General features: G+C 42.1%; 1 protein-coding gene across 1 annotated transcript; it reads right to left on the reverse strand.

Annotated features, from left to right (window-relative positions):
- Positions 1–858: 858 nt before the first annotated feature.
- Positions 859–13,027, reverse strand: jpt1a (Jupiter microtubule associated homolog 1a). Its single transcript, XM_027021927.3, has 5 exons — positions 12,786–13,027; positions 10,996–11,138; positions 2,878–2,987; positions 2,723–2,750; positions 859–1,600 (listed from the first exon to the last, which is right to left on the reverse strand). Exons 1-5 carry the CDS (start codon positions 12,839–12,841, stop codon positions 1,461–1,463), a joined length of 477 nt encoding a protein of 158 aa, XP_026877728.2. The 5' UTR covers positions 12,842–13,027; the 3' UTR covers positions 859–1,460.
- Positions 13,028–13,201: the final 174 nt, after the last annotated feature.

Below are 13,201 nucleotides of genomic sequence, written 5' to 3' on the forward strand. Positions count from 1 at the left end.
ATTTAATCGAATCATCCTGGGATGTTCACGCACAACCATCTCGAGGGTTTATGAAAAAGACGAAATATCCACTGAGCGGCAGTTCTGTGGAAGAAAATGCCTTGTTGATGCCAGAGGTCAGAGGATAATGGCTAAACTGTTTCAAACACATAGAAAGACAACAGAAACTCAAATAACAACTCATTACAACCAAGGTATGCAGAAGAGCATCTCTGAATGCACATTGAACCTGGAAGGAGATGGGCTGCAGCAGTAGGCCACCATGGGTGCCGCTCTCGTCAGCTAACAACAGGCAACCGAGTCTACAACTTCTCACGGCTCACCAAAATTGGAAATTGAAGATTGGTAAACGTTGCCTGGTCCCAGGAGTCTCGATTTCTGCTGGTATCAGGTAAACCACTGTTAAATGTATGCAGATAATCACTGGTTTCACCATTTCTTCTTATAAAGGCACATTGCCGAACTGTCCCAATTTAAAGTTTTTGACAGAATTCATAAATCCATTATAAATGCCTTAGCTAAAATACAAAAACTTTTTTTTCTGTGCAACTGTTTTGTTTTCATTTGTGTTGTAGTTAACATTATAGTTTTTATGTAGTTCTTGTATTTAAAATATGTTTTTAGTTTTATTTCAGTTACAGAATACATATTTTTACTGCTCATTTGGAATGTGTGTACACTTGGAAAACAAAAATATGCACTTCAAAACTTTTATCTGTAAACATATCACCAAGCATAACGGAACATGTGACCGATTCACTTTGAAGACTGCTGATGCATAGCTTCTGTATCTCTGCAACCTAAAACACAAGGTGTGTTTACGTTACATCAAACAAAAATTCTATTAGACATATGCAGTTACCAGTTTCATAACAATATTTTATTGTAATTATAAATTCATAACACAAATGTCTGTAAAATCATTTACACCTAGGGACAGGACAAACAGTAACAAGCCTCATGCCTTCAACAGCTGGGTCGGGCAACGACAGGTTCAACTGTACCGTGCTTGAAATACAAACATGGCAGATACAGATGAAACCCAGTACAGGACTCAATTCTCAAGGAAGAAGCCCCTTTATGGGCTTAACAATTAATTGAGTATGCATATCAGGTTTAATCTGTGCGCATATCACCAGCCAATATAACAGATCAGAAGGAAGAGAGAAAGGAAGTGGAGAAATTCCTCACACTTGCACAAATGCAGCAAGTAATGCTCTCATAGCAATAAGAGAAAGAAAAAAAACACGGAACAAGGTAACACTGTAGCCAGGATTTAGGCCTGTATTTACAAAGTATCTGAATGATCAAGTCAGCTGCAGAACCCTCTCCCCACCTCCACTCCCATCCACACAGGCTCTGGTCAAGGTGAACTACAAAGGCAAATCTGACCCAGGAACAGCGCTCCAAGATACTTTGTGAACATGGCTCTGAATGTTGGAGCAGGAAGAGGAAGATCTTCAGCCCAGGATAAGAGAGGATTTGCCCCCAGGGGGGTTTCTGCGGCCAGAGGCAACCCCAGCAGCAGATCCCTCGCCTGGGGCAGGAAGGACGGCCTTCTCTGTCTGCTCCTGGGTGGTCTCCACATCCTCTGTGCTCTCTGAATAGGAGAAAATTCACTCATAAGATTTTTATTTACTGTTTAGTGAAATATTAGTTCAGAAACCCCATGGAACATTTATAAGAAGGTAATATTTATGGAATGATTAACATACCCTTCTCAGATCAGTTATATAATACTTTTATTGCCATACATAACAAACCTTATTAGCCCTGCAAGCTCTTCAGAACTTTAAGAATTTACTTTTTTCCTATTATTTTACATTCCCCAAAGATAAATGTCGCTATTTTGACCTTTAGAAAACATGAACACACAATGTACTGATGCACAGCTCCACTGACCATACCCTGTTGTATTCTTTGTCCCCAACCCAGCCCGACTACACTGGAGGAAAAATTAACTGTATAAAGTGAAATTCTTAATAGGCCTTAATATGCCTATTCATTACAATCTTACATCACTACAACTTTAAAATAAAGAGGCTATTTTGTTAATGTCTATGTGACATTAGGAGCCTACAAAGTCTAAGAATCACTCATTCTTAGTTCACAAAAGCCTCACAAGATGTTAGTGAACTCATATTTCAGCCCAGAGACAGAGCTGAGAAGATCACGTGAGTGTAATTGTAGAGCTCCTAGGGAATTTGCCCTGCATTTGTGGACTCATGTAAGAGTTTGATAAAGTCCTTTTGCTTAATATAATGACGTAAACATTGATTTGTGACTGCAAACATACGGCATCATGTTTTTCCAGCACATAAAAATGACTAGAGTGACCAGAGTGCCAGTAGTGCTCTCTTGAAGTAGTGACTAAGTTTTCTAAAAGTGAAGAATTTCGGCTGAATGTGCAGGGGAATGTGTACAACACAGTGAGCTAAAGTCCAGGTCCTTGAGCTGCCTCAAATCTAAAAAGTCTATTCCTTGAGCAGTGGGTGCAAAAGTGCTCCCCCTGTCACTTATTTGATTGTATTACATATCTATGGGCATGAACTTGGTTTGTCTGTTCAAGAACCAGAAATGTAACTCAACGTGTACTACGTAAAGCCTTTTCATCTGTTTCATTCCAACAACTTCAAAGTACATACTTACTCTAGCTTACTGTAGAATTTCATAGTCTCTCAAATAACTATTTTCTTACACAAAACCTCCCTTAGGTACTTACCAGAACTCACTGTGCCATTGTCACCATTCTGTGAAGAAAAACAAACAAAACAGAAAAGTAACAAGAAAAAAAAACAAAAGGCACCTGGTCAGACAGGCAATTCAGAACAACAATTCCATGTGCTCCTGAAGCTAGGCATTGGCTTCCTTTCTTACCACAGATGAAGGCTCGTCTGCTGCAGCACTGCTCTGATCGACAGGTTGAGTGGCACACCTCCTCAGCGGGGCTGATGGTTCCCCACAGAGCACACCTGTGGGCTTCCCACCTGAGACACACACACACACACACACACACACACGACATGCAGAGAATCAGCACTCAGGATCTGTCGTCATTTAACACCCGCCTCTGATGCAGGGCCAGTTCATGACCGATTAACACTCAGTCATGTTTTGTGCGATTTTTGTTCTGCTGTACAATTTCTGGATGAATTGTTTTGGCACATGGATTTTCTGAGTGATGGATTCTAATGGGTTTTTTCTTCCAATTCTGAAAGTAGTTTAGGATAAGGGTAAAAGGTCATCTTAACACTGAGGACTCTCTAAAAGCTAAAAGCCGGGCAGGCTGCTCTCTGCAGTCCAACAGCAGGTTGGTCATAGACACAGTAACACTGAATGTTAAGCACTGACTGGTCACAAACATCATTAATATTTGGTTCACATACTTTAATTTTCAAATATGCTTTACAAATCATAAAACAGCACCAGCTGTTATGTTGGTAAGAAGCACATGTATTTCCCCTTGTTGGATTAAGCATGAATTCATCACTTGCAGTTCTGTGTTTCTGCACCTGGTCCAATCACAGAGATCCTACTCTGAGATAGCACTTTGCTTGCACAGCTGATGAAGGACCAGTGTCCAAAACATTGCATTTTTCTTTCTCTTTATGCCCGGGAAACAGCACAAAAATAATGCATAAACATAAGGAGCTTAATTCAATGTGTGCTGTTGATTTAGTGCATAAAGGCCATATGGAGGTGCTGAGCACACATTAACAGTGTCAGCAGGGCTGGGCACAGCCTTAGTCATAACAGTGGTCAACGTGGCTTTACATTTTAAAAGGTTCAGTAGGTGATGGGTCTGTGGTTTAAAAGTGAGCTTGGATAGCGGTTGGTCTGGAACATCAGACATCACTGCTGAACCTCCTGTAGGTGTAATGGGTTTAATTCAGTGAAACACAGACAAAGGGAGAAGCCTATCTGAGCCTACACCTGTGAAAACCTTGCAAGCAGAACCACAGTTCACAGGATATCAGTACTTCTGCTACTATGCACAGCACAGGTACCCAGGAAGGAGTGTGTGTGTGTGTGTGTGTGTGTGTGTGTGTGTGTGTGTGTGTGTGTGTGTGTGTGTGCGTGTGTGCGCGCGTGTGTAGTTAGACAGACAGACTACCAAGGCCAAGTAAAGTACCGGAAAGTCTGCTGCCACTACTGTGACCATCACGGAGACCAAACAACTGATATACGCCACAGCAACATTGATACTTGAGATGCTTGGCAACAAGATGAACATCAAAAAACAGTATCCTCCATGGAGAAGGAGACTGGAGGCCAAGATAAGGGAAACAGGAAGAGAATTTAGCCAGCTACCAGAAATGCGGAAAGGCACAATGAAGGTACCCGTTGAAGTACAACAAGCTGTCCATACCTGAGGCCTTGGAGACTGCCAAGCAAAGCTCAACAACTCTGGCTGCCTGCCTGAAGAGAAGAGAAATAGAAGCCAGGAGAACAAACATGATGTTCTCCCATGAGCCATCCAAAATGTACTCTCAGGGGCAAAGTAATAGAATAAGAACAAACCCACCATAGCCGGACACTGAATAATACTTGGAAGGTGTATGGGAGAAGGAGGCATCACACAACGACAATGCCCAGTGGTTAGAGAAGCTGAGAGGAGACCACAGCAACGTCCCTGAACATGAGCCAGTAACCATCACACTAGCACATATCTCAAGTTTGAAGAACTGGACAGCTCCAGGCCCTGATGTGGTCCGTGCCTACTGGTAGAAGAAGCTAATAGCTCTTCATGTGCTTCATTCATGAAACCTTCATAAAAACATGAGCAAACTGCAAATAAATGGAGTAAAATGGACCTTCCTGAACACTCTCCACCTTTCATAAATGCTGCTTAAACAGCAGATTTATTATCAGAATGGGTGCATGTTCATGAATACCAAATGTTCACAAATTGGGAACACGTATACATTTATTTACAATTAGCATATAATTACCATAATCCACGCGCATCATCAAGTCTGTCTGCTGCAGATGAAGGAATCACCAGCATTCCCGGTGAAACCTCTGTGAGGTATTATTCCTGGTGGTGACAGTGATCTGCAGCTGGTGAACTTCCAAACAAATCTGATGGTAAGTTAAGAATAAAGGTTTAGTTCCATTTTCACCTTGCTTAGCCAAAATGATCGTGCTGGCTCACTGCACAAGGTTTTATATACATGTATGCTGTTTTTTGGTTTTCCAAAACAATTGCAAGTGGAAATTAGAGATAGCATGCTTTGCTTAAACGAATATATTTATCAAAAATGAACAACTGTCACTTGGCTTCTTTGCTACACAACATTTTCACTGAAGGATTCATTTGTTTTGGGGTTTTTTTTTTACATTGTATTTTTAAAATGTATTTCTCAGACGACCCGCCACAAGTAGCATCTTCCTCCCCCACTACCACAGTTCACCCGCCTGGACCGGGTAACCCACCATGCTGAGGTGCCACCTATGAAGGAAACAAAATTCTGACTGAAGCAGTCTGGAGAAACAAGAGAACATTTATGAAGCAATGTTGTGCATAAATGATCATTTTAAAGAAATAAATACCAGAGAAATATGCCATGAAATCGAAAATCCAGCATAGTGAAAAAAAACGTTGTCTGGTGTGTTTATGTTTCATTTGAGTAGAAGACACGTCATTTCAGAAACATCCAATTAATTTCCGTCGCATAACCGCTTCAGTTGGCATGCTCACATTGGAGTTTGGCAAATTGGAAGGCAGAATGTTATGCTTAGGTGGGAATGGGTCCTCCGGATTTGCCATGTTGTGCAGGACGCAGCAGGTCGGTATTATTTTACAGGGTTTGTACAACAGTGTACCACTTGCTGCATCCAAACACATCCAACGACCTTTTAGAATTCCATAAATGTGCTCAATAACTGACCAAGTTTGTGCATGTTCATCATTGTAAGCAGTTCCTGTTGACTTTGAGAGTTCAATCAGCAGAGTTATAAGCCACTGTGTCAGGGGTGTCTCCTGAGCTGGAGAAAAGATAATTTGTCGGATATATGACTAAACATACAATATTTTAGGTTAAAACAGACAGACCAACCTGTGCACCACCTTGATGGACTAAAGAAAGCCTGATTCAGTGCCCCACACATGGGATCCTGGAATGCTTAATGGCTGTAGAAGATAACTCTAGAGGCCAACTTTAAAACAAATACGAGTCACCATCAAGTGCGAGATTTACCAGACAGATGCCATCAACGCTGCTGTTCTGCACAGACTTGAACCCCTTAAGTGAAATCATGACAAAGAGCTACAGATACTGGCTACGGAATGGAACGACCATCAGCCACCTCCTCTACATGGATGACACCAAGCTGTAGGCCAGAAGTGAATGTGACATCAACTCCCTAATCCATCTCACCAGGATATACAGCAATGACACTGGAGTGTCATTTGGACTGGAGAAAAGTGTGGTCAGATGGTTACTAGGAGAAATAAGGTTGCTAGAACAGAGGGGGTTGTACTACTAGAAGGTAACAGAACAGATGTTGAGGGAATCTACATGTACTTTGGAGTCCCACAGGTAAATGGGAATCATGAAGAGGCCACAGAGAAAACAGTTATAGCCAAATACCTACAAATAGTGAGACAAGTCCTGAGAAGTCAGCAGAACGGGAAGAACAAGAGATCCAGGCCATCAACACCTATGTACTAAAAGTAATCAGATACCCTGCTGGCATAAAAAGCTGGCCTAAGGAAGAGACAGAAGCAAGGGACATCAAGACACTCTGGACCGTACATTAAGCGGAAGAAGGGGGGCTAAGGACTAGTAAGCATCAGAGCCAATATCCAGAATTAAACAACCAAGATCCAGGAGTACACCAGGATAATGTCCCCAAGTGACAAAGTGCTTAGTGAGTACCTCAGACAGCAGAAATCTGAGGAGGATGGGAATGAAGAGAAACAGGACCCATCATGGAGGATAAACCCCTGCATGGTATGTACCACCAGCAAATAGTGGAAATGGCTGATATGGAGAAATCCCATCAATGGCTGTAAAAGACTGGATTGAAAGCTTAATAGAGTCTTGGATCTACCAGGCAGGACCCCAAATGCATTGCAGTGCAAAGATGTCCTTGAGACAAATCCAGCACATAACAGTGGGCTACAAGATGCCAGCAGGCAGACCTTACATGGAATGCCAAAGTGGCTGACATAGTGTACAGAAACATCTTTGCCGAGCACAGGCTGGATGTTCCGATGTTGAAGTGGGATGCATCCCCAAAGGTGGTGGAGAGTGACCATGCTAAGATCCTGTAGGATGTCTAGATACAGACAGAAAAAATGGTAATGGCTAATGGTGGACAAACAGCAGAAGCGTGCTGTAGTGATAGATGTAGCAATCCCAAGTGATAGGCAAGTCAAGTCAAAATATTTATAAAGCGCTTTTTACAACAGAGGTCACAAAGCAGCTTTACAAATGTCCATGTCCAAGCCCCCAGTGAGCAATCCAAGGGTGACAGTGGCAAGGAAAAGCTCCCTAGAGCATGAGAAAGAAACCTTGAGGAACCAAGACTCAAAAGGTGGGGCTCATCCCCTCTTTAAGACACTAGGCCTAATGAAGTCAAGTGTGCAGGCAGAGACAGTTACACTTATTCAGATGTTTAAGGTCACTCAGAAAGCAGGTAGGTACATAGGTGAGGAGGAAAGAGGGGACATTAATATATTCCAGAAAGAGTTGAGGTTGGTGATATTGAGGAGAGCAGAGGTCTGGAGGCAACATTCTTTAGGAACCCATTTTTAATGGCCTTATTTAGTAAAGTTAAATGTGGAAGGCTAAAACTTTGGAAGGACTCAGAGGAGTATTTCTATAGCATGTACTCTGACAAGGATAGGGCAAAGGAGTTGGAGCTGTCAGCAGAAATTCCCTGATTGGGTGACCAATGAGTGCCAAATGGATGTTAGCCTACCTAAGTGGAGTAAGATACAAGACATGGTGCAAGGCTGGTTCTGCACCAGGGCCTAAAAGCGTTCCGTTTTTTATGCATAAAGCGCAACTGATTTGACGTTGTTTTCTTTTATGGAAGATGATGCTCATAGCATAGAAAGGGATTATCCCAAAGTAGTGGCAAAGAGCATAGGGTATTCTTATGCCAAAAGAGAAGAATGCCATGTGCAGTGTAGGTCTATAAGCCTTCTTAATGTGGAGGGTAAGCGTTCCTTTAGGTATATTTTCTGAAATAAGGAAAATTGATGCCTTCTATACAGAAGAGACCCCTGCTGGAGCTACTGCTAACAAGTTTAGTTGAGGAATTTAATTGTGTTAATGTATATCACAAAATGAGTTTGTTAGAGTCTAAAAGAATTTAAATTTAAATGCATATTTGGTAACTTTGGGTGGCAGTCATATACAGTAGAGACAGGTACTGGCAGATTTGTAGGGAAGTCTACCAGTGGGGCTGGGTAAGGCCTTAGTCACCTAAACTGGTATGGATTTTATGATTTAGTGCCAGAGTAGCAGTATGGGGGCAGCAAAGTGGCTAAATATAGGAAGGCTAATTCAGTTTGTGCTGTTGTTGTAGTGCATAAAGTCCATAAATAACTGGTGGTACTGATCACATTAACAATAATGTGGTGTGGCTGGGAACAGCCTTAATCACTAGGGAGGCCAATGTGGGTTTAAGCTTAACGTTCGGTAAGTGATATGTGAGTCTGGGATATCAGACCTCACTGTTTAGCCTTCTGAAGAGGTCATGGGCTTAATTCAGTGAAACAATGACAAAGGGAGACTCCTATCTGACAACCTCTTTTAGGAGCTTGTAAGGAAGTAGGTTCTTAGAGGTTTATTACTAGTGAAATGAGTGGGCTGGGTGAGAAACCCCAAAGGTTCAGAGCAGAACATCTGACATCCTGTGTATACTTACATTTACAGAAAACAATTGAGTATTGATTAAGCTATGTGGCCTACTTTTTGCATATACAAGTACATCACTGCAGCAATGATAGGCCCCATGTTATAGTCATCAATGTGAAAGGGAAAAAAACACTTCCAGTGAGGACAAAATCAAGATGCTGTAGCCTATAATGTGTAATGTGACATGTAACACTGAATAATGTGCAGGTTTGATGTTACATTCATGAAGATTGTCCTCAAAATGTCCAAGTTGGGTCTATTCACTCTGTATAACCTGATATAATTAGAGGTTTATATCAGAAGAGTCAACACATCATAATTGGGTTACATGCTAACCCCTGTATTTTTAATTCTTTTATTATACTATAATATAGATTATATATAACATATAATAAAAATTATAATATTTTCATACAGTCATACACACACACACAGACACACGCACACACACACAGACACTTTTATTAGAGACACTCATTTAATAATGTGTTGGACCTTCTTTGGCTTCCAGAATTGCAGCAATTAATTGTGGCATAGATTCCACTAGATGCTGAAATTGTTCTGTAGAAATCTTGCCCCATGCGGACTGGAGAGCTGCTCACAGATGCTGCAAATTTGATGTAGGTACTGATGTGCTCTAAACAGCCCATTTTATCTTCTCCTAAAGATGCTCTATATGATTAAGATCTGGGGACTTTGATGGCCAGGGAAGCAAGAGAAACACGGTATGTCCCTGGAACCAATCTATGACCATACCACACTTGTGGCATGGTGAACTGCCATGAAGGGATAGACTTGGTTGGCCACAATGCTTAGAAAAGTCCTAATGTCCAAACATCCATTCAGAGGACCCAGGGAGTGACAAGAAAACATTCCCCACACCACTCTCCACCTCCCTTGGCCTGAACTGTTGACATCAGACAGGAAGGGCTCATTGATTCATGCTGCTTCTACCAATGTCTGACCCTGCCATCAGCATGGCGCAACAGAAATTCTATTTATCTGATCAGCTGATGTCTTTTCACTGCACAGTGATCCAATTTTTGCACTCTTTTACCTACTGCAGTCTTGCCTTTCAGATTACCTTAGACAGCAATGGTCGTCTGCCTTTATAACCCATCCATGCTATGGAACAATGAGTTGTGTGTTCGTACGTTGTATTTGGTTGCAGTTTGCCTGACTCTGCACCGCATTTTCGTAAGAAAGATGCTACTCAGAACCCTTTAGTCAATGAGTTGTTTACATCCACAGGACCCTCTTTTTCTAGATTTTTTCCCCCTCGATCACACTCTTTTTTGTATACTGTGTACTGCTGCATGAGACAAGCCCATGAGGTTAGCAGTTTTTGAGATTCTAGCCCTGGTTAGTCTAGCACTGATGACCATGCCTTGTTTGAAATCACCAAGATCATTCAGTTTTCCTATTCTAATATGGATTTGCACTGCAACTGACCCCCAGAATACTTGCTCATCTGATTTTATGCTACAAAGGTCACATCTAATTTTTATACAGGGAAGCTCCAATTGTGAAAGGGAAGATGTCTCTAATAGTGGCCATTTTGTGTGTGTGTGTGTGTGTGTGTGTGTGTGTGTGTGTACACACACTGAATGGCCACTTCATTAGAGACATCTTCCCTCCATGTATAATTATGAATCATAGAAGAAAACTGGTTTAGGGTCACAGTCTTTTGGGAATGTCTGGGATGCTTGCAGTAAAAAACTGTTAGAGATATAATTTACATGCTTTAGTGATATCAGTACTATAACTGCCAATGTGCTAACGCCCAAGTCAAAAGATATTTATGGCTGAATACCTTAACTGAGTGATGTGTACATTATTTATAGCAATTAACATCAGATTTTTCATGGTACAATACCAGGACTGGGTTATGTTAAAATGGTTAGCAAGTCCAATTTTAGCATTTATAAATCTAGAAATGATCAAAACTTCAAACAAATAAGCAAGAGGGACTTTCAGACAGATTTTGAATTCTCCTGCCAATCAGAGCACTTGCCAGCATGACAGAACCACATGGACCGGAACATACTGCACAGGTTGGTTCCAAGGGTAGCAGGTCGCCAGGGGCAGGGTTGTGAACCTGTTTAACTCCATGTTCACCTACCTGGTGGATTGTTCCTTCTATGAGCATGAGGATCTTCGGGTTCTGCAAAGATACTGGAAGCCATTTTGTTTTTGCGAGTAGAGGGCTTCTCCTCATCTGTACCGAAGCAGATGTTCGATCCCCCACCTGGTGGACGAAGCACTCTGGAATAGAGACGCACAGGGGCACATAGGCATTCAGTCCCGAGAGTCAGAGCAACTCAGCTAATTCTAACTCAATAATTAAGTCAGGCAGGTTGGCAGAAATGGGAAACCTAAACATGTGCAATGCATGCAGTCCCATGGCTGGCAGTGAAAAGCCCAGGGTCTTCCCAACAATGTCACGCGTCCAGTATCCCAGCCTTGTGGTGCCATGGTGCAAATTAGTGAACAGCAAATACAATGGAAAATGGCTAAGACAAACTTGGGAGAAAAGTGGAAAAGACAGGTGAAATAAAAGAAAATATAAATATAATAAATTACAAAATCTGTTGAAAAAGCAACTTACATTTGAAATAAATATATTTAAATAAGAATAACACTGACTTATAAGGAAATACTTTTGTAGCGTTTTTTATATATTATATATATATATATATATACACACACACACACACACACATATATATACACACACACACACTTTATCTTTGAAGAAAAATACATGCATGTAAACAGTGTAAGCATAGCAGATTAAAACACTTAATGCCAGGGCAAACCCACACAGATGACCTGTCACCGCACCTGTCATCGCGCAGCGCGATTGGCGAGATAAACCGCGATGAAGTCTAACCAACCAGACAAATGACTGCACGTCGATAAACATGCAGTTGCGTTCCGTTGTGGCTACAGATCCGTACCTTTATTGAATAAGGTCGGCCATTAGGACGCCAAGGACAGGCTAATGATGCCTGGTATAACACCAGCCCAATGATGCCTGGTATAACACCAGCCCAATGATGCCTGGTATAACACCAGCCCAATGATGCCTGGTATAACACCAGCCCAATGATGCCTGGTATAACACCAGCCCAATGATGACTGGTAATACATGAGCCCAATGATAACTGGTAATACACCAGCCCAATGATGACTGGTAATACACCAGCCCAATGATGACTGGTAATACACCAGCCCAATGATGACTGGTAAAATACCAGCTTGCGACAAAGGCTGAACCCCACCCAGTCACAACACTACACGCGCTCGCAGCGTAGTCGCATTCAGCAACGTCCTGAAAAACGGAGTCGCATTAATTCATTTAGCTCCTGGACAGAGTAAAATATTTACGTCCTCATTACAGAGACACGGACCTATGATGCTCCCAAATGCAGAAACGTAACGTTAGATGATGGCAGCTCGCGAGCTGTGTGCATAATCGTGAAAACGCGGATCCTGCAGACAGCCGCGCGCGTGGCGCGTGGACAATGGGAAGCCTATTAAGCGATACAGTAGAACTAATAAAGCATTCGGCCAGTACGGACGAGATTTTAGCGGGCAATTCACCGATGGTTCGGTATTTTAACGTGACTTGTAAACGTTTAAATGTGTCGAGTTTGATTTAGATTTAAATAGGCCGCCTACTGCAGTCTTTCAGTCAGAACGCTTATTTTAGTGTTCTCGCACCGTCAGATCTCGCCAGCCAGCGGTACTAACAATGAACCCCTTCACAATCTTAAATTGGACAACGGCGCTCGGTTTGTATTCGGAAATACATATTAGAGTATTTGTAAATTACAGCGTCCACCCATTATTAGCACGTTAGCACTTCGAAGCTACTTGACGGGTTTTTTTGTTTGTTTGTTTTTTTACCTGGAGCTACTCCTAGCTTCCGGATCCATGCCTTGAAAAGTGGTAGTGGTCGTCATTTTAAATTGTTTTATCTCGGATGAAAACGGCTACTTGAGACGAAGCAGGAGGTTTTACAACAATCCCTGTCACTAACCTAACGCTAGCCGTCCGACTTCACGGTTTCATACTAACACTCAACCGCCACACTGCTCCGCCTCGCGCTGAGGATGCCGTTGGAGGTTTGAAACGTTCCATCCGCAGGCTCGAGACGACCGGCGAGGCTTTTCCCTGGCTGCTGATTGGCTGGAATCGGAGCCTTTCTCGCACCGTGACCGACGGAAGAAGCACGTCGATTCACTCCAGCTATGCAAAATGAACGTTTACTCCACCATGTTCATAATTTCATCCTTTCAACATCATTTTGACCACTTCATAGA

Source organism: Electrophorus electricus, chromosome 3 (genome assembly GCF_041902795.1).
Source record: "Electrophorus electricus isolate QZ-2024a chromosome 3, ASM4190279v1, whole genome shotgun sequence".
NCBI lineage: Eukaryota > Metazoa > Chordata > Actinopteri > Gymnotiformes > Gymnotidae > Electrophorus > Electrophorus electricus.